Source organism: Chinchilla lanigera, unplaced genomic scaffold (genome assembly GCF_000276665.1).
Source record: "Chinchilla lanigera isolate Chin_1 unplaced genomic scaffold, ChiLan1.0 scaffold00100, whole genome shotgun sequence".
NCBI lineage: Eukaryota > Metazoa > Chordata > Mammalia > Rodentia > Chinchillidae > Chinchilla > Chinchilla lanigera.
In genome coordinates, this window is record NW_004955501.1 from 4,809,841 (window position 1) to 4,832,025 (window position 22,185).

The following is a 22,185-nucleotide window of genomic DNA, read 5'->3' on the forward strand; positions in this document are numbered from 1 at the left end:
TGTACACACACATATTGGTGCTGGGCCACAGCCAGGGCCTTGTGGATGCAAAGTAAGTGCTCTACTATTGAGCTACATCCCAGGTTTCAGAGCATGGGGAAGGAAAGCTATAAAAGTCATTACTGAAATGACTGCAAACACTTAAATATGTACCGTGTAGCATTAAATTAATGTAACATAAGATTTCCTAATCTTGTGCTATAGGTGTGTAAAAGAATTTTCTTGAGCAATTGGCACAGAAGTATTTAGGCGCAGGCACCAGATCTGCGGCTGATGCGGGAGGATTCAGGACCTTTGGGAACCCCATGGGCCTGATCATCCTACCTATCCAGTTGAATATTTCTCTCTTCACTGAACACATAGGCTGAGAATTAGAGCTCTGGAGCCTGACAGTGTGTCATTCTTCTACAGAGTCACCCCTAAATGCCAGTGAATCCTGTTGACCTGGGTGTCATGAGGACAGAGGAACATGTGCACGTACCATTAGTGTTCTGTAAGGCTGTCTGGTGCTTCACAAAGGCCACATCTCCTTTCTCAACCAGACACCTGCAGAGGTCCAGAAAGGGAGAGAGAATAGAGGAAATCAGGTTGACACACATGTTATTCAAAGGGTCACCTTATAAATCCAGGCTGGCCACCTAATGGCAGAAATTATAGCTTCCATTCCATCACTTAGCAGCATAAGGAATAAAGAAAAGAAAGGCTCTATACTGCTCTGTACTTACACAATCTCAGTTCCACATATGAAATCATAATTTTTAGTACAGCATCTCCAATGGATTATATCCTTTTCTAACATCAACAGAGACAGTAGAAAATCTGTTTTCTAGTGAGGCGATCCTCCCCCAGCAAGCATATGAAATGTGAATGGAAAACTATTCCTGCAGCTTTTTGAAACATGCGAATGTCTGTGCAACATTTATGAAAGATTGAAACTCCATCAAAAATCCCAATTTGTTCCTTCCTCCCTTCAAAAAAGAATGCTAACATTCAAGGAACATTTGAGGTGTTTTTTGTTCTTTGATATTTTGTTTTGTTTTTGTTTGAAAAATGCAGAGAGTATGGCCATCCTGCTGTAAAGGCCCTTGTCTCTACTAAACCACAGGCTACATGTCTTTGGATAAGGTACACAGATCTGAGCCACAAGTCTCTAAGAAGTTTCAGAAAAGAAACACAAACAAAATGAACTCTCGTGAGTATGGATCCATTACTCCTTTTAACTACACTCCTTTAAAAGTACACATCACACATACAATGAACAAGAGTATCCTTCAGCGTCCGCATAAGGTCTTTCTCCATGATCCAGGTAGATCGGACTCTTGTAGAGTAGACTCTGACCTGCTGCCTGGCTACAATAACCCCCTTGCTTCACAGAAAATAATCTGCCTCTTCCTGCAACAGTTCAGGAGTCTTGAGGAAAGCTAGGTGACAAAGGTGAATGCCTATTGTATCATACACAGAGTGTATTCCATTTTCTTTGGAGTTCAGTCTGTCAGCTTGATGTGTTTTACAGTATAGCTAAGTTTTATGAGATTTTTATGAAAAGAAGGCTTTAGACATGTACACAAAAGTTGAGCTTTTTTGCTTGATCTGTAATTCTCAAACATGTCATCACTAAAAAGAGATGAGGAAAAGGTCAAAAAGGGACATCTTCAGTCCCCCTCAACCTTTTAAATCCCTGTAAAAGCAAGACACTCTTTTTTTTTTTTTTTTTTTTTGTACTGGGAATTGAACTTACGACCTTGCGCTTGCCAGGCAGGCACTGTGCCGCTGAGCTAAATTTTGTACAATTAGAAATGTGTGGAGTGTGGACTGTACTTGCTCTAACTTACAAGGTTATTCTAACTGAAAAACAGGGGTGATCTTCACTCCTGGGAAGTTCAGTTACAATACCACCAGCATTGTGCATTCCTGGGTTTGGGAACTACCAGATAACAGAAGGCCTGCAGCAGAAAAGATAACTAAGAAGTAATGTAGTAGGTCACATAGGCGTCTCCATAAAAATGATAGACACTCTGTAATGTACAACTATAGTGAGGAATTTAGAAATCATGTACTTTACTAGTTGGTACTTCCAGATGAGAATGGTTCTAGGTTACCCAGAGGTGTGTGGAAGAGCTTGAACTAAATTGCTGACTGTGTTTATTCAACTATATTGATTCATCACTTTGGCACTAGTGACATTTGGAGCTAGATAATTCTTTGCTCTACAGAGTTATCCTATACATTGTAGAAAGTTTAGCTACTTCAAATAGCAATACCCACACTCTGCACATCCAGTGTTGTCACAGTGGAATACACCTGTAGACACTGTTAGTGTCCCCTGGAGGACAAATTGCCCTCCGTTGAGAACTGCTAATCTGTACCATATATCATTCTCTTCTGTCTATGATAGCCATGTTGGCAGACAGTGTCCTGGAGGAAGCTGGATGCCCCTCTGCATGGCTCTACGTTTGGGTGCAAAATATCCCATCCCAACACATGTATCACTTAACAGACTAAACATAAGAATCTCACCTTAGCTCCTAAAAGAAATCTAGTCAAAACAAGGATATTGCACTTACGTTAGAAGTAAAGGACTCACCTGAAAGCCCCCGTGTAGCCGTAGTATGTCTCCTTGTTGTTGGCAGCACACACACTTGGGCCAATACACAGCTCACAGAGACTGGAATTTTTCAGAGACCCGGGAGCACAGCCTTGCTTGAAAAACTCATCTGTGCAGAAGGACAGGAGGAAGTCAGTTCTTCCTAAATCAGTCAATACTGGTGGCTTTTGTCTAACACATAACAGGGCTACATGGCCCAGAAGAATTGGAACATGTTAATTCATCCTGTGACCTGCCATCCACCAACTCAGAACTGACAGACTATAGGCTGTAAAACTGAGCTTGAGAAAGGCAGCTCATGACCATTATATTTCAGGATGCAAGGGATTCCTTTGAGCACCAGGGTGGTGTCATCACTAGCCTGAAGAAAGAGGAAATGAAATTTCTGAGCTTGTGCAACCTGTTTTCAGATGTCCCCTTTACAATGTCAATAAGCTCAATGGGGGGATGGGAGGTTTCCTTGGAGTTGAGCTGTTGCCCAATGCTGTAAAAGGGCAGGAGGGCAGGAGATAGTGCAGAGGTCAGGAGTCCATCAGGGCCGAAAAATAAAGGGGCAAAGGGCAAAAACCTGAACAAACTAAACTGAGTAAAGGCGAGGTAAGATAAGGCTTGAAAAAAATTAGAGCTGCAAAAACACAACTGGTGGAATGTGCTGGCGATAGGAAACCTGGCAAAGCAACAGCAAACGGCAACAGATCTGCATGTTTGCACATCCTCTGCCCCTTTGTCTGCCTGCGCTGTGTAAGCTTTTAGATCCAGGTACTTCCTTGGTGTCCTCTTGCCCCCTCATCTAGTGAGGGTTTTTCTCTGTTTCTTCTAATAAACCACACACCCCAGCCCATTCCCCACCACTTGCTGTTCTGTCATGTCCTTTTTTTTTTGCGGGGTGGGGGGGTTTCCGATACCGGGAACCGAACTTACGACCTTGCGCTTGCCAGGCAGGCGCTTTTGCCACTGAGCTAAATCCCCAGCCCCTCTGTCATGTCCTTCTGCACCGCCACAGAATAAGAACTTGAAGGACAGAGAGCTAGTTATGCCATGACTTCTGGATGTGACCCCAACTGCACTTTGCTTTGTATCAAACTAATGTACCAGAGCACCGTGGTGCAGGGATATGTTCTCATCTCTAATCCCTAGCTACACAAGGTTGTCTGGAATTTGTAACCAAATTTAGAGACTTCTATCCAACAAGCTTCTCCTTTTTAAGGAGGTGCTCAGACTTGGAGCTGGCAGGGAAGAAATAGCAAGCAAATGTAAACTGGAATCATTGTAAAACATTTGTTTGTGGGTATCTTACACCCAGAAGCTTAAAGGGGATGCGAATAAACTCGCACCTGATGGGTATTCAAAGAACATAGAGAATAAACTGCTGTCTACCCCTAGAGGAAACCCACGAGCTGGGCAGTGACTCAGTGTAATTGCCAACACCTTAAGAGCCAGAGATCACCTACATTCACATAGCCTATAGAAAGCCCCTGGCAGTGATTGCTAGCTGTGTATGCAGTACTCATTTTCCTTTGTTCCTTAGTAACAAAAACTCAGTTTTATTTGAGGTTGGAACATGTTCAAATAAAAATTGCATTCTCTTTTACAGCCTGTTGTGGTTCTGAGCAATGAGAAGAAGTTAGCTCAAACAGTTGGTTAAATGCCCTGGAAGGCTCCTTTAGAAAGCTGACAGTAGCTGGTGTAAACTTCCATTGCTCTAACTCGGTGCTTGGGCCTGGATTGTGGGTGTGATGGCAACCATAGGGTAAACTTGAACATGGAAGCCTCACGCTGGAAGTGGTGAAGTAGGAAGAGGGAGAAACCATCAGGATCATGCTAGTCATGGACTGCTTACCTCTGGTCTTTTAAATAAGAGATAAAAGCAAAGGTGTACTAACTTGAGCCATTATGAGCAACTAAAATGAACCATCTTGACACAACTACCCAGCTCCCCAGCCCTTGTATCCCTTTTTGATATTTTCTTGGGGGTCACTCTTACAAAATGCTGCTTCTGTGGAACCAGGCCTCACAGCATCCCATACCACACTTCTCTCCCACAGGACCCTTCTCTCTACTGTGGCCTTGCCACGGCTCCTTCCCAGGATTCACTCACCAAATCTGCAGTGGTTGATTCTGTTGTAGAGCAGACCCATGGGGATATTCCAGCCAGCGGTTCGGTCTACTGCGGTGTGGCAAGACTTCTTGCCCTCCAAATTATTCCAGTTGATGTCAGGATCTGATTTCTTTACCACTGCCACACCAAAGTACCCTACAAGAAGGATGCAAGAAGAAAAGTGTTAATAACTCTGGAACCTCCAAAGTGTCCAGTTCCATCAAAGGATAGCACCTCCATAGGGCAGCAGAGATGTTCTGAATCATTCTTAGTGTCCCAAGAGGACCTCTGCAGTCACTGTGGTAAAATCAAGGCACTTGACAGAAAGAAATTAATCTGAACTTTAAAGACAAAATGCTAATATCACATGGTACCCCATTATTATGTACAATTTTTATGTGTCAGTTAAAAACATAAAATACACAGAAAAACTGAAAAACTAAATATATTATCCCTAGAGCAGTGGCTGTTGTATAACCCTTCCCTGAACGCATAGTTACTGAAATTAAAAATCCACAGTCCATCCTCCAGTGTATTATTGCAGAGGAATGGATACGAAATACCATAGCTAATGCAACCCCCGCATTTTATAAATTAAATGTATTGAGATAGCATTGTATAAGACCACCACACAGCAAGGGGTAATCAGACTAGACATTTTCCAGTAGAACATAATTTTATACAATAGTTGTGCAAAGTGGAAAATATAAAATACAAGTCAGCTGCCATTTTCAGCAGTAAATACTGCTGGTCTTTATTGTGAGGCATAGCGCGTCAACTCATGATTTCAGTTTTCCAGTTTATTCGGTTCAAAATACTGTTTGTTTCCAACAGGAAACACGGTTCTTATCCATGGAATGAGAATGGCTCTTTCTAGCACTGCTAACGAGCTTAGCTCCATGGGGAAAGGCTAGGAGGCTGCACTCGGCAGGAGGGACAAGCACAGGCTGCACTGACGGCTGTCTGCAATGTGTCCTGCCGGGCCCTGAGCACAGGCCCAGTGCTCACCTCCAGACTTGTTCCTCCTCAGGTTTCCAGACCCAGCCCTAGCTGGAGCTCTGGGTGAGAGCCAGGTTGGCCTGGGTTCCTGAGCCCAGCCCTAGCTGAGAAGTCAAGTAATTTTATGCTCTTAGACAGCTGTCTTTGTAAAGTGGTCTACTCAGCCTTGTATGGAATAAATAAGCGAGTTTCCTTGACTAGTGCTAACTCTTATCTAAAATGTGCAGGCCTTATGGAATCTGAGGTGGTGGGAAACAGTAAGAAAACCCTAGATTTGGTAGACAATGCACAAATGATCTGAGCCCTAGGATCCTCGTACTCAGGCGTAGAGGATGCCAGTCCCTACCTTACAGGATTAAATAAGAAGTCCTACGTACATGTTATTGCAAGTGTAAAGGAATAGCCATCATTATCAATTGCTGTGCTTCCGTGATGCTTTTGCTTTCTAAAGAAAGATCTTTTACCATTGTCTACTTAGGATGTGAATCTTAAACTTACCTAACAACTTTCCCAAAATAATGGCAATTTGCCTTTTAATTCCCGAGTTTACCAAGTTCCAACTTACCTTTTTCAGGTGCTGTACAACCAGAGCTTTCTAAAGAAAAGAAAATGAAGAAAGCATTAAACACATACATAGGTTTTTTTTAAAAATCAAGCCAGATGTGACACACACCTGTAACCTCAGCACTCTGGGGGTCTCAGGCAGGAGGGTCACAAGTTCAAGCCCAGTCTGGGCAATTTATTGACTTACAAAGACCCTGTCTCAAAATATATTTTAAAAAGGGAGGTTGGGGTCGGTGGGAGAACTGGAGCTACAACTCAGTACAAGGGCCCTGAGTTCAATCCCCAGTGCTACCAAAAAAAATTATGTCTTTCTCATGCAATAACTAAGAATAAAAACAGTCAGGTTAAACTACCTGTGTTGCCAACTTTCAGCAAGTCTAGGCTCCCTGAATTATGTAAGGACTTCAACTGCTGGGCTCTATAATTTATACACAAACTGTAAATTTTAAATTTCCCACTCTACACAAAGCCCACATAGGGTGCGGGTTAACTACATTTAAATCCCTGCATCCTGGGATGTGGGAAAAGAGAAGGGAAAGAAGGAGAAATTTTGTATGTATGTATATACAGGATAGATAACATGGTTGTTCTTCTATCTGCTGTTTCTATGCTGAAAGAAACTGTCAATGAGTCTTTGGTTGACCAGTATTGCATGTCTATATCTGTTTTCATGAGAAGCCACTTTGAAGATATCAATATGTAATACAACCACCATTGTTAATTCCCTACCACTTTGTTTGTAACTCTGTATTGTCTGTATTGTGCTTGTGATATGTTGTAAAATGTTGTATGTCTGTTAATGTTTCCCTCCTTTTATCCTTAAAAAAAAAAAAAAAAAAAATCCCTGCATCAAGGAAGCAGGAAAAACATGAGTTCCAGAAGCTGGAAGATCTGAGAAATCCTAGCTGTCCTCTGGCTTGGAGTTGGTTTTAGCAGAGACGTCACAGCATTCAGACCTCCATTCCCCACCACTGGGGGTACGATAACTGCCTTCTTTTTAAGATGACTGTGAGGGGTCCACATGAGGGAGTCCAGAATCTAGATAGTGGGAGGCTTTCAGTAAGGGGGAGCCACAGTATGAGCAGGGTTGTGATTTTCCTGTGTCCTCTCTCCATGACCCAGAAGGAGGAAGATAGAGGGTGCTGTCTTGCACTTACCATAGTTTTCTGCCATAACAGGCACCAGACCACACTGGCTGGCTATGTAGACATATCCGCCATCCAAGCTCATAGCATCTGCTTCCCCGCTCTGCAGATACAGCAAATCACAGCAGTTGGAAAGATGCTATTTCCTACTCTCCTGCTCTTCTACCTGACTCTAAAGAGCTCCCCGCAGCCCAAGTTCTGAATAGCAGGGAAACAGCAAGTAATGGTACAGAACCCCTAACAGATCAGTCAGGCACACCTAACATAGAAAATAAAGTATGTTCTCATTTTCGGCAAATCGTCATCACCATCATAAACTGATAATCAAATGCAGGTGACCTACTTTTAATCTTCCTGTCTTCTCATAGGACATACTGTCCCAGAGATAGTCCTATGACACCTTTGTGGACACATGAATTCTCACCCATGAGATGGAGAAGTACTCAGGGATGCGGAGCTGTGTCTGTGAAATAGAACACCTCCTGGTAGCGCTCCAGCCCCTCACTTTAGCCTCACTGGCTGTGTGCCATTTTAGTACATGTACATACAAGAGTTTTACAAATGAGTCAAATATTCACAAACAGTCTAGTACTTGGAGATAATATGCCAGGGTTCAGAAATGCTTGGAATAAACAAGATTTGCAAGACTTCCCTTGGACCTGGCAATATACTTTCTTTAAATACACCATAAAGGAATAATCAGATGTGTATGTGGGCAACTATTTGTGTAAAAAGTATGAGTAGGAAAAACCGGAAATGCGTTTTATAAGAGCAAAAGGAGAACCAAACTATGTTCAGTGACAGAAAAATGGCTAAGGAAAGGCTGCACATCCATGCTAGAAAATAGATATTAACATTAAAATATGCTTTTCTTTTTTAAAAAAAATCATCATGGGTATATTTATTTCCTTCAAATGCATGCCAGACTAATTACACAGCAACAAATCTCTTCTAGAGTGATTTGATTCTGCTTGAGGTATAGCTCAGTGGTAGAACACTTTGTGTACAAGGGCCTGGCTTCAAACACGAGCACAAAATAGAAAGAAAAGAAGAAAACACAAAAACAAAACCCCAATGATTTGATTCATAAGCATTTGAAATTTATATAATTTCACATTGGTACCCTTTCTTTTTTAATACTGTAGGTTAAAAGCACCACCCGATAATCTATTCATATTTCTTATTTCTCCTTCTATACATTCAAACTTTAAAAATTGCAAACTAAACATATAAATCATGTGTAAAAACCTGAAACCTTAGAATACTGCTTCATTGTGATTCAGAAACATCTGCATACTGACAATACAGTCATAAGTGGTAAATTGCAGGAAGAGAAAAGGAAAGATGAGGCAGACATAAATTTGCTATCTTAATATTTTACCAATTCTGTCAGTTAAAAGTAGGGATGTTCCGAGAAAGAACAGCTTAGACTTAATGTGAGGAACAAAATGAGCCTAACAGTTTGAGAGTGCGTGTGGAGGTATTTTCCTATTTGATCTGAGTTTGCCATAGCAAGCTGATGCTGAGAGAGAAGTTATTTTCTTTCATACATTTTCTCAGTGTTGCTGAGTGTCTCCCCCTGGAAATGTGTTTTAAGCTCAGACTTCCCTTTCAGTGTACACTAATATGAGGAGGAAACTGAGTCCTTCAGCTCCACAAACTCTAAGGTTCTGAACCCGCTGTGGTGCTGTGCTCGTTCCCTGAGAACAAGGACCCTGGAAACCAAGGCGTCTGCATCACTCTCAGGAACAAGCGCTGACTCAGGCTTAGCAATGGGACAGCAGACAGCAGTGGCAGGCAGACTGCCCTAGGGAGGCAGAGGCGACATACCATGATCTTGGCAATGCAGTCCTCCGTGGTCTCTGCTGATTCACACTCTATTTTCCCTCCACTGCTAACGCTCCACTCATCACACTTGAGCCTCTCATGGTGGCTCAGTGCACACCACTTCAGTGTCTTGGGTTCTTCCTGTGAGCTTTCTGGACCTGTGGTGCAAGAAAAAGAACCACAGTTCAAAAAGAGAGGCCTCTGGTGTTTATCAGTGCTACTAACTGCCTTCATGCAAAAATCAAACAGATCCCATTTGGAGAATTCATCATCTTAGAAAGCAAAGTTAATACACAGTCTCTTGGTTGGTTTCTGTCATGGCTTACATCTAGATGTCCCCCCAAAGCTTCATATGGTCATAGGGCTTTTCAGAGGTGGCTGGATCTAGAGTGTGTGATGCTGTGATTTACTCATAGTACAGGATTACGGGTGTGAATGCTACCCACTCTAGGTGAGTAGCCTGGGTAAAATATAAGAGACAGAAAGAGGACTGATGTGGTCATTGCTTGACACTTGCTGCTTTTGCTGTCTTCTGCTTACCATGAACCATTTCTCTTCCGTGATGCCCCTCTGCCTTGCTCCCGTGGAGCCAGCTGACCATGGGCTGAAACCTCTACAAACTGTGAACTGAAATAAACCTTTCTTTTTAATTTTAGGTATCAGGGATTTTGTATCAGTGAGAAAAGTGACTAAGACAGGTTTTTTTTTTTTTTTTCATTTAGATTCAACTTTTTTCCTCTGAGAGCATAACTCTTCTCCAACATCTGTGCATTCTGTGGCTTCTGGCTGATATTTTCATTCTTCTTTTTTAAATAATACTTAATTACCCGAGGATTCATATGTGTGTGTCCATTGTTTAGTGTCAGTTTCCCTGCAGGATAACATGAGCTCCAAAAGGGCCATGCCTGTCCCGTCCACCAGAGCACCCTAAGTCTAAGTGCTACTAGCACATGGTCAATGTACTTAATGCCGAGGAAAAAGTGAATTCCTGCTCCTCTTTCAGACCCAGTCCCAAATCACTTCCTCAGGGCAGCCTTATCTCAACCTCCAGGCCAGGGCCTGTTTTGCTTTGTTTTGCACTTTCATACCACCATGGTTTTGTGTCGTTTTTATTGTTTCACTTGTAAGCAGATCTGTCATTTCATAATTGATGACTCAGTAGTATGACTATTCATCAAACAGTTGTCTTCTCCCTGGCCCTAAAGTTCCTGGATAGCAGAATCTAATATAGGTTTGTATGTTCAGCTCCTAGCGGAGTTTACAGCTAGATTTTCAACATATGTCCACTGAAAGAACTAATGAGGAGGCAAAACCCCAGTGACCCAATAAAATTCAGGATTGGGAGCCAACTTGTCTAGAATTCCAGCTTCATCATGACACGTGTTGATCATAGTATAGGCTGGAGATGTGTGATTTTTAGACATCCCTTTTTATTTTACTTATTTTGTGCCTGGCTAATTGGTTTCACAATAACCTGATCCTGAAGGGCAACCCTGATTTATGCAAGGAAAATAATGAAAGCACCAACCCAAGTCATTGAAATATTAGTTTTCTTTAAAGCCTTTGTCATGTCCAGACCGTCTCGTCGTGACTACCACCACTTAGCATTCGTCTAACACTGAGTTCATGGTCAGGGCAGGAAAAAGGAAGCCAAGAGAGGCTTTCAGGTCCCTGGACAAACTGAATTTCGATCCTTGCCCTTGACAGTTCCCCCAGCTCCTGAGGTCCTTCCTGAGTACTTACATATGCCTTCCCGTAGATTCCGAATAGCAGTGACATACTGATAGCCCAGATACATCCTATAGTCCATCCTGGGGGGGATCCTTAGAAGCCCTTGGGCGGAGTCCTTAAACAGCAGGTTCTTCCCATGAGGAGAACTGAAGAGGTGGAATTCTTTCGATTTGTCTTTGCCGAAGTGTTCCTATTCACAGTGAAATGGAAGAATCAGTGGCAGTGGCGAGCAAGAGAGGCTGAAAATTGGGACTGAAGAGAAAAAAAGAATCTCCACTAAAAGCAAAGTGAAAAGCCATGAGAAACTTCAAGATGCCAGGAGAGAAGGCAGCACCTTCTCAGGACCACACCACACCCGCTTCCTGAGTGACTTTTTGAGCCTGTCTCCCTAAGTGGCTAAGAGATCACTGATCACAAGAAATGTGTTTCATCAATAATTTGGCATTGAATGTATGGTTGTTGCTTCAGCCCTCAACAGGCAGACTGGGGAGGTGGATGAGGGGAAGTTAGCTCAGTCCCACATCCCTCCAGGGTAGGGAGCCAAGCTGGCCATAGAGGCAGCTCCCTCTGCAGTCAGGGTGGGAGGCCGTGGCAGTGCGGTTGCCCCCTTGGTGGGAAGAATGTCGTAGGAGTCCCCATGGAAGGGATGGTATTTTTCCTGGGCCGTGAAGGCCTGGTTCACATGGAAAGAGATGGCATAATGTGAAAGGAGGTGAAACTGGCTAACACGGTAAAGGATGATGGATACTGATCCAGAGGAGGCTCCTTGCTGCTCTGAGAGGAGTCCCACCTAGCTGGGGACTCCTGGAATGGTTGATGATTTGTGCAGGATTTCCACTGCATCCTGAGCACACAAGTACACCTAGAGTGACCAACAGGCAAGGAATAAAACCTCTAAATCCAAGCAGAGAGGAGGACAGCAGGTGGGATACCTGGGCCGCGCTGAGGAGCTCCCAGATCAAGTCCTCCTTGCCGTCCACACTCCGAGCCACGACAGCGTGAGACGGGACCTTGGCCAGGTGACACTGTGCGTACTCATCCACTGACTTCCGGGTGTTGTCCGGGCACAGCAGCTCATACTGGTCCCTGTCAGCCTTGTCAGGCAGGACCTCTGGGGAGGGAAAGACCAGAAGAGGGGACTGCACACAGAGCCGTGGGCTGAGGCACCCATTGGTCACAGAAAGTGTGAGCTGAGGCCTGCAGTGGTCCACTGAGAGCCAGGAAACATGCAGGAAAGTGACTCTGCAGGCAGTGAGGCTTCCAGTGGCAAGCGCAGCAATGACTGCCCCTCACCCAAGAGTCCTGTCAGCAGGAGACTGGAGGCCCTGGTGAGCCGGACCAGCCTTCAGTCCTTTGCCAGGCAGCACTGTCCCAGAGGCAGGGGGGTCTGTGGTGAGGCTGAGTGATGCAGAGAGGCCCGCAAGGACCCCCCCTCTGCACAGGCGAAACCCCAGCAATAAGAGGCCCTATGTGCAGATGTCTTATTACTGAACATGAAAAGCAGCGAAGACAAGCACAAGGGAATGTGCACTACTTCCGGGGGAGACTTACCAGACTCTTCCCCCATCACTTACCAAATATGGTTAAGTGCTTGATGAAGGCGACATCCCCATTACCATCGCTCAGACACCTGTGCAAAAGGAGCACATTAGGGCTCCAGCAGAGCAAGCCTTGCCGCTGGGCCTGGAGGTCCTGATCACATGGTCCAGCCCCTGGACCAGGACAGGGCTCTGGGAGGCCTGTGGAACACCATGGGGTGCTGACGTCCGGGGCACCGCTGCAGTGTGAGATGAACTCACAGGAGAGGGAGGTGCCCAACTTTATACCCCAAAGCAGCAAGAAGAGGTTGAAGATATTTTAATGTGAATGACTTTTTAAGTTGTTGGTATGGAAGGCACTGTAGTAGTGTTTCCTCTCCTGAGGATAGAAATGTGCCCTTGGCTGGGTATAAAACTTCAACTGTGGTGTGAAGAGAGAGCAGGAACGCAGCCACAGGAGAGATCTGGATGGAGGCAGTGCGGGAGGCAGGAGAGGGGCCGGGGCATAGAGTGTGTGACGCTGCTGTCATAGCAAGTGGGCGCATCACTGAACACTGGGCCTGGACCCTGGGGACATGGCTGCTGTTTGGTCCAGTGGTAGGAGACACTGGTCAGGCCCGAGGGCTCTGAGGAGAGCAAAAGAGTGCCCAGAGCGGGGCTTGATCATTAGGGTCCAGTGGACGACAACACAGGCTGGCCTGGTCTCAGGAGTCCCCGGCCTCCTGAGATGGATCCGGCCTCCTTGATGCCCCTGTAGGCAGGCAAGGCTCTGCTCACTCAGGGCCACCGAAAGACTCCCACCCTGAGGACATTTAGCAGTTTGGCCACCATGGGGCGGCAGACGGTATTACTCACTTGAAGGCTCCTGCATAGCCGAAGTATGGCTGAAGGGAGGAGCAGCCACAGCCTGGACATAGTTGGCACAGTTGAGGGAAGGCTGCCCCGTCAGCACAGGGAACACAGCTGCCCGAGAAGAAACTGGCCACCGCTGCTCAACACAGAGAAATGCACCGCAGGAGGTGAGCAGGGCTGGCCACACCCAGTGATACCTCCCAGCCCAAGTTTGTTAGGCAACAGAAAGAGACCAAGTAAAAGCAGCAAACCCAGGCCCAGGTCAGCCTTACTTGTGCCAGCTCACCAAGATCCAGGGTTTTCAAATAGGAGCAAATGAACCCCCACTCCACTACCACCCAAACAAGGAAACAGATCTGTGCTTCCCACCCGCCAAGGCTTGCCTCGGGCCTTTACCATCAAACTACCCCTACCCTCAGAGCTTGTGCTGTCAAAGGCTAGGACAGAGAGATCTGCTCTAGAACCCGTGCCCTGGAGATGGAAGAGCCATCTCCAGGGTGCAGGCCAGCACCATGGCCAGCAGATGGCCACCAAAGCCACCTCCAGTACAATGAGACACACATACCACAGGCAGGAACTCTAGGGAAGTAGGAGGGCCCTGTGACCGTGGGCCAGCTACACCCTCTGCTAGCCCTTCTGCCCTTTCTCCTCTCCTGAGGACAGCCACTGCTGGGGTGGGGCCACTCAGTAGAAAAAGCTGCCACCTCCCACCTCCCTGATGTACCAGCCCTCACCCAAAGACAGCCTGTGCCATGGATCTGCCAGTTTCAAACTGGTTAACTCCCTCTCCTGTCCCAGAGTTCACCCAACATGTGCAGCTAATCTCAGCTGCGTGACCCCAGCATAGCCCATGTGGCCATCTATAGTAGAGATTCTAGCTTACCTTTCTCAAGAGGTTTACGTGGCTCAGGTAAGTCACAAAAAAGTAAGCCGATGGGGATGTTCCACCCAGCAGACCTGCCAAGGCCCGTGTGGCAGGACTTCTTGCCTTGGAGCTGGTTCAGCTGGAAGTCAGTGCCCTTCTTCACCACAGCAACAGCAAAGTAGAAGGTCTGCGGATCTGCAGAGGGACAGTGTGAGTGGCAGGAAGACCCTGCACAGAGAAGTCTGCACAGAGAAACATTGTTCATCACTCCTGGGCCCTGGAGGAAATGGGGACCCAGTGGCCACTTATGTTGGGTTGAAGGAATCAGAAACAGCTTCCTAGGCTTGCAGAGAAAATAAAAGATAAAGGTACATTTGTAATGTACCTCGCCCTAGGAAAACACAGGGGCAGGAAGTCTACATGCACATGTTTGTCCAATGCTTTGCTTGCCCTGGTCCTTCAGTGTGTTTGCCTTTACCTACCACTCAAGGCCATCAAGAACCTGGAGCTGTGGCCACAGAAGCTGACATTCCCCACCTCCCTCCATGTATTTTCTGTCCCCTGAAACAGAGATAGCCAGATTGACCTCCGAAGACTTCCTGGGCTGTCAGGATCCCTTTACATGCCCCACAGTGGTTGTCTCTTGGACATGGCATCCATGGTTCCAGGGAGCCTCCAGGGACCCTGGACACATCCTAGATCTTATGGCAGCTCAAAAGCCATAGAGGCCTTGATTTATGCCTTCATCCAGAGATGAAGGGTATTAGTGTCTAACATCCAATACTTGCTTGCAAAACATAAAACTCAATGTTTAGTAGGCAACAAGGTCTACAAGCCCTTCCTAGGTGTCCAGGGAGACCTCTAGGTGTCCAGGGAAAACTTACTTTCTTGTGACCCATAGAACTCTGCCACTATAGGCTTCAGGTTTTTGGGAGCCAGGCCCGCTTCATGCACCAAACCCCCATCCACTGTAACAGCGTCCGCTTCATTTGCCTGAAAGAGAACAGACCAGATCTCAAGGAAGCCATCGTGTCTGAGGATGCCCACCTGAACCTGGACCAGTAGGGAATAACTATCAAGGCTCGATAAGTTTAAGGCTAAAAGAAGCCTCAGTTTGACCAGACCATACACAATACTGTTGGCTTCAGTTGACTCTGTCTTCCATGAAAGGGCACTTGGCCACCATATTCCTACCTTTCCTGCATAGAGGAAGCAGTAGATTATTTTTCTCTTTGCCCTGGTCAGGTGTCTGGCTCCTGGCCCAAACTCCTATGTGGATTTGTGCTGGATGGTTACAAAGGGTTGACCCCCCCAGGTATGAGGAGCTGCATCCCAGACCTGCAGCCACTGGCAAGGATTGCAGCCAAGGGCTCTTACCCCTCTTTCCATTCCCAGCCAGATCTGTGTTCAGAGACTCCCTTTATGTTGAGGCTTCCTGTGAGGGCTTCCTTGGATGGGACCTTTTTCTGGGGGAGGGTGGAAACCTCAAAGCCTGTTGTCTCCACCCTGATTATATACAGTACTTTTCCTTCCTGCCCTGAGCTCCTAACACTGCAGGATCCTTTTACTCAGAGATTGTGTGCTTTCTCTGAGTTTTGCTTCTTGGCTGTACTATGTGCTGAGTGATAAAAGTGCAGATTATTTCTTCCAGTTTTGCTCACTGTTAACGTGTCTACAACACCAAGCAGTTCAACCCCCGCCATTTCAGCTCCATTTTATGAGGGTCAAAACTGAGACAAGCAAGAGTTAATTCACTTTCTTAGGCCACATAGCTAGTAAGTCAGGAGCTAGGGTTTGATTTGGGGCAGCCTGGGTTTACTTCGGGGGTTTTGTTTATTTTACATTGTGCTTCTATGAAACCTCTTTTTTTTTTTTTTTTTTTTTTGGAGACAGGGTCTTGCTGTGCAGTTCAGGCTGGCCTTGAGCTCACTTTGTAGCCCAGGCTGTCCTCGAATTCACAGCGATCCTCCTGCCTCAGCCTCCCGAGTGCTGGGATTACAGGTGTGTGCCACCACACCCGGCGAAACCTCATCAACGAATCACTTGAAGTATTATAGCTGTCTTAACTGTATACTTAATTATCCTTAAGTGTATAGTTTATTTTCTCTTGAACTCTTTTGTTTTTTTTTTTGTTTTTCTTCTGCTATCAGGAATCAAACTCATGACCTTGCGCTTACTAGGCAAGCACTTTGCCGCTGAGCTAAATCCCCAGCCCCTCTTTGCTTGAACTCTTAAAGTGAGCCAAAATATCATGTATATGCTCAAGAACATATTTTTCACTCTATTTGATTCTTTTAACAAAATGATTTTTCCACAAGCCCTTGCCAGTTCTCTGTTGAGAACTATTAATAGTGAACAGTTCATATTGATCAAATTATGAGGCAAAACTATAGCTCTTTGATCTTTGTCATGTTATAGGGAAGTAATAAGACAAAATATTTCTTTCTTTTTCTTTTTTTTCCTTCCTTCTTCTTTTTAGACAGTCTTACTAAATTGCTTTCACTGGCCTTGGACTTGACATACTCCTGCTTCAGCCTCCCTAGTAGCTGAAATTACAGGCTTGCACCAGGACAACTGGCTAAGACAAAGTATTTCCAAGTGAAATATAATGTTGATGCAAGCCAAACTATCTTTGCCTAGTTGAAAATTTGTAATGATTCAGTTAGGCTTTTTGTTTTTGTATTATAATAAAATATAACAAAATATGACCATTTTAACATAAAATTTAACCGTTTGGAGTGTACATGAAATTTATTATTTTAAGTGTAACAAAGAATGTACAATTTTAGGTGTACACATTTGTGGCTAAGAATGTTCCTGTAGTTGTGTAACCATCACCACTATCCAACTCCAGAGCCTTATATTCTCAAGCTGAGAATGCACCAATTAAACCATTATTGCCCATCTCTCCCAGCCCCAGGCAACTATTAATCTACTTCCTCTCTCTATGAATTTGATTTCCAGGCACCTCGAGTAAAGGGAGTCGTATAATATTTGTCTGGCTTACTTCACATGTTTTCCTTTCCTTTCTTTTTTCACATCTTTTCTCTTCCTTTGTTTTTCTTTTTCAGTATTGGGGATTAAACCCAAAAACTTCATACAGAGCTACATCCTCAGTCCTTTTTCACTGTTTAAATCACGATCTCACTAAGTTGCTTAAATTGCCCAGGCTGGATTTGAACTCACAGTCCTCCTGCCTCAGCCTCCCAGAGTGCTGGGATAACAGGTGTGCACCACCATGCCTGGCTACATGTGTTCAAGGTTCATCCACATTGCATCATGTATCAGAATTTCATCTTTTAAGACCGAAAATAATTTCATGGTATGTATATGCCACATTCTTGTTCATTCATTCACACATCTATGGACATTCGGATTATAAAAATGTATTTTTTCTGTGCTAGGATTAAACCCAGGACCTCACACATTTAGGCAAACCCTCTACCACTTAGCAAAATCCTCCCAGCCCCATAAAAGCATATCTTTAATATGACAAAACATGTTCCAAAAAGTTTAAATGGTTGGTATATCTACTTTCAGTATCATAAATATTTAGGAGACAGAACAGGCCCTTCTGTTTCATAAAAGCTAGACTCCAGTTATAAAATTCTCTGTGGCTCTGTTTAAACCTGTAGACATCTTCCCGACCCCACCCCTCCCACCACTGACTAAAAATGAGTAAGCAGACAAGGGCTTTGCACGGTGCAGAGGGACTGGTGAGAGCGGCACTTGGGCCTTCTTGGCTGGAACACAGCGGCCTGTGCAGGAGTCACTGAAACCTCTGGGGCTCAGGAAACGGAGGTGCAGGCTTGAGAGAGGGGCTCAGGGCCTCCAGCCCTAGAGCAGCAGCAATTCCTAGGGACCCTGAGAGCGTGACCTCACGGGTCCAGGTGGCCAAACCTATGGCAGGAGCAGTAGCAGTGGGCTAGAGGGAAGCTGGGGTCAGGGATGAAGCAAGCAGGAAGGAAGAGGATTCAGCCGGCCAGGTCTTCCTACCCCTGCGGATTGTTGAGATAGGCCAGGCTCCAGCTGGCCATGCCCCTCTCCACCTCTTCCCTCCCACCAGTTTTCTCCTGCTTGCTTTGTGCTAAGAACTGTAGAACTTTCCATACAGGGCAAGTCTATCCAAAAACCTGCATCAAGGGATTTAACCATACTCCAGCTGGCTTCTAGCAGCAGAAGGCTGTGTCCCTTGAACAACCCCAGCCACCCCTCAACGGGCCGTGAGAAAGCTCAACACTGCCAGGAAGCTTTGCTATTTCTTCCAGCCAACACACAACCAGTAGTTAGCCCTGACCTCCCTTTCCAAAAGCAATTACTGGAAAGGTCTCACAATTGTGAATATGTTTCTCTTGAAACTAAAAAACATCTCTTTTAAGGATCCAAGAGCCACTCGTTTGAAATATAATCATCAGGAAGGACAAGGCTTCATCTCCCCGTTGCTGAGGATAGGAGCCTAAAGTGGATAAATGCCAGTTAGCAGTCACAGCTGACCCCTCACATCACACTGACCAACCTTTGGCACTTCTGCAATTCTCTATCGAGTTCCAGCACCCTTTCTCCCTAATTCTCTTTTTAAAAACGCTCAAATGGCCTCTGTACAAATTGGAATAGAACTCCGCTCTTTTCTCTATAGTCAGTACTTACTGAATAAAATCTGTTTTCCACACTGCAACTAATATCTGGCTGTATTTATCTCTGACATTTCCCATTATCCCAGCTTCCTTTTTGCAGCCTACACATGCCTGGCTCCACCCAGCCTCAGGCCCTTTCTTTGCACACACCCTTGTTCATCTCCTGGTGTATTCATCCTTTGTTCTTTGCAGGGCCCAACCCAGGGCTCCTCTCTCGAATCTCAAGATCACTGCTTCCTTCTCAAAGAGATTGTCCCTGACCACAGGGACCAAAGCAGGTTTCCCAGTGAGCCCTTGGCAGAACACTCTACTCTTTTCCTTCATTGTGGGTCCCACATTGTGAAGCCATTTACTCGCTGTGTGCTTTTCTTTCCTTCTCTAACTAGGTCATGAGTCCGTGCATTGTGTATTTAATTCACCACTTCAGCCCCATGACCCAGCGTAGGGTCAGATGCACAGGAACAGTACTGAAAGGGTGAAGAGTATTTTTGTAAACCAAGCAACAAAGGGACCAGCCAACATCTGCAATCAGGACGTCATTCTTCCTGCACTCATCACTCATCTTCCCAGTGATGTACCAAGAACTCCCAGCAGGTCAGGGTTATAGTTCCAGCAGTAGAGCGCTTGCTCACCATGTGTGAGGCCTGGGTTCACTCCCCAGCACAGCCCCCCGACCCTCAAAAACACTGTCCAGTAAGGCTATGTAGACATTCCTTATTTAATGACCATGTTACTTTCCTGTGACTCGGTCATTAAATGAATTGCCTGCTAAAGGAGGAATCATGTATAATGTGTGATTACAATATTCCAAACAAAGAAATGGTCAAAGGAAACTCCAACTCGATGACTTTGCTTTTATTCGCATAACTCTGACATGCAGTACTGTAGTATATATCCAAACATAAATCTGCAGTGTACAGTCAGCAAAAATTACAGTGCTGTGCCATAGAAGAAGTTACCCTAAGGCTGCATTGCTGCTCCGGTTTCCACATCCTAAGTCTGATGAGGGTCATAAATCCGAGTGGTGGATTATTGGTCCAATCATTAAAATGGGGAGGTCGTTAAATGAGGAGCATCTGTATAATTTTGGTAACAGGCTAGTAGGCATTCTTGTTTTTTCCCTGAGCTCACAGAACTTAGTTCCTCAAAATAGTCACCTTTCAGAGTCCAAGGGCTTTTGTTTTATACACATTAAAGATGACCTCTCAGATTTCCATTTGCAAAGTGACTTAAATAGCAGTGGCGGGTGGCTGCCCCCTGCATCAGCCTCTCCTCTGTGAGTAAAGAACTGTCTCAAAATGACCAGAAAAGGAGACAGTGTGGACTTCTGCCTCCTTATGGGTGCCTGTGACTTACCGCAATGCTCTTGATGCAATCAAGGTGAGAGTTTTTCTTCACACAGATGACGCGAGGACCATCTGGAAGGACTTTTTTCATACTGTCACGGAAACTGGCACATTTGCTGGCCTCATGATCTAACACAGCACACCATCTCACAGTTTTCTCAGGGACAGCCAGACATAGCCCTAGTGGGGAGAAGCCAGAGGCGTAAGAGACCCACTTCCTGTGCCAGTGGAGATCTAGTACCACCCTCTGCAGGTCCTCGATGGCCAAGTGCTTTCTGTCCTGTCTTCATCTAACTCCAGGGACACCACAGGGCACAGCCCCACTGCATCCTGAGCCATACTCGCTGTGCTCCTTCCCTCGCTGTCCTGACCTCAATGTGCTCAACAGCATTTGCAGACGCCTGGACACATTGGTTCAACCTGTATGTGGTGGACAAGGCTTTGAAGCCAGCAGGTCGGAATTACCAGCTTTTAGAGATGAGGAAGTTGCACTCCCAAAACCATGCTGTTTTACACAAGGTCATTCCATTTGTGAGGAGCCAAGCCAGGCTTGGAACCCATGTCTCCAGCCTCTCAGTCTGCCACCCACGGCACAAAGGAACGTAACATTCCCTGCCCTTCCTTGGCCCATAGTTGCACATAAATCAATGAAAAGATCGTGAATTTGCCTGTGACACTTCTCTCCCGTCCTCTGGTTAGAAATAGCTGGAACCTCCATCTACCCAACAGTCGTCCCTCCATCTCTACACCATCCACTTCAGCTGCCCTTGAGAGAGAAAGCTAAGCCAGTCAGACGCCTGTGAAAATCCACGTGGTTGAAAGATACGAGCTTTGGTACTAGAGGATTCATGAAGCACAAAGCAAGAGAGGTGAGGGATCACGAGGGACTGACGACCCCCAGCTCCCTACTTTATTCCAACTCAGCCCCATGGGAAATCGCAGGAAGCATCACGATCAGTGGTTCCCAAACCACCCCTTCAGGCCCTCCTCCAAATCAGTCCTCCCAAGTTCTACAGGCAAACCTATGTCCTCGGCCATGTGTCACCTTGCACATCCCCATGAGGTATCCTGAGATGAGTAACTTGGAGCCCTCTTTGAAGGGGTTTATGGTTTTGAGGGAAATCAAATAACTAAATGTGGAAAGCTCCTACAGTGTGACAAATGCCCCGTGAGTGACAGGCAGCTGGAGCGCAAACATGGCCCAGTAACCTGGGGTGAATCACCCCATCAGTCACCAGCCCCACAGCAGGCCACCAGCATGCAGTAGCCACCGCTGGGCCTGGCGTCTGAGACCTTGCTTACCCTCCCAGCGTCCCAGACAGTGCTGGTGTCACTACTCTCACAGGTGAGGAGCCTGGCCAGGATTTGCACCCACAAATTCTGGCTTTGTATTTCAGCCTCTGAACCCGGCGATGGCTGTGCCCCCCTAGTAGGGCATCAGCAGTGTCAAGGGCAGCGTTGGGATGGCTGACTGTGAGCTGGTGCAGTTGGATCTAGGGAAGTATTTGAGTGCGCGCCAGTGAGTGTGGACTGACTGAACAGGCAGCAGCGAAGGGTTTGGGTAGACTGTGGTTAGAAGTGCGCTGATCTATTGCTGCGAGTCACTGGACAGAGAGGAGGCGTGGGAGACAGAAGCGCAGGAGGTGGCCAGAGGCTCGAGCAGGAGCCGTCAGAGGCGCACAGAACAGAGCCACCTCTGGGACAGATGCAGATGGACAGGGCGCGGCCGGGACGGGCAAAGGACAGGAATGGCGTTTCCAGCCCCCAGGGTAAAGAGGATGCCCGCCGCCGGCTGCCTGGGTTCTTCTCCACCCCGCACTCACCCAGGGCGGCGCAGGCCAGCAGGGTGCCCACGGCGAACCTCATCCTCCCTCCCTGCGCGGCGAGGAGCGGCCAGAAGAGACGACCCGCTTCTGCGCCGCGGGCCTGTGCCGCGCGCCCTATATCCCTGGCCAAGGCCAGCTGGGCTCAGTCTTTGACC

At 46.2% G+C, this 22,185-nt stretch overlaps 1 protein-coding gene across 1 annotated transcript in view; it reads right to left on the bottom strand.

Moving 5' to 3' along the window:
* Positions 1 to 22,185, bottom strand: part of LOC102027549 (serotransferrin) — a 30,316-nt gene extending 8,131 nt beyond the window's left edge. The window contains exons 1-14 of the mRNA XM_005406809.2: positions 22,028 to 22,185; positions 20,215 to 20,384; positions 15,109 to 15,217; positions 14,243 to 14,419; positions 13,363 to 13,495; positions 12,544 to 12,599; positions 11,902 to 12,080; positions 10,982 to 11,159; positions 9,242 to 9,396; positions 7,424 to 7,514; positions 6,268 to 6,297; positions 4,704 to 4,859; positions 2,585 to 2,714; positions 482 to 546 (exon numbers count right to left, since the gene is read on the bottom strand). Coding sequence (XP_005406866.1) covers positions 482 to 546; positions 2,585 to 2,714; positions 4,704 to 4,859; positions 6,268 to 6,297; positions 7,424 to 7,514; positions 9,242 to 9,396; positions 10,982 to 11,159; positions 11,902 to 12,080; positions 12,544 to 12,599; positions 13,363 to 13,495; positions 14,243 to 14,419; positions 15,109 to 15,217; positions 20,215 to 20,384; positions 22,028 to 22,070 — 1,672 coding nt within the window. The 5' untranslated portion in view covers positions 22,071 to 22,185. The remainder of the gene's footprint in view (positions 1 to 481; positions 547 to 2,584; positions 2,715 to 4,703; positions 4,860 to 6,267; positions 6,298 to 7,423; positions 7,515 to 9,241; positions 9,397 to 10,981; positions 11,160 to 11,901; positions 12,081 to 12,543; positions 12,600 to 13,362; positions 13,496 to 14,242; positions 14,420 to 15,108; positions 15,218 to 20,214; positions 20,385 to 22,027) is intronic.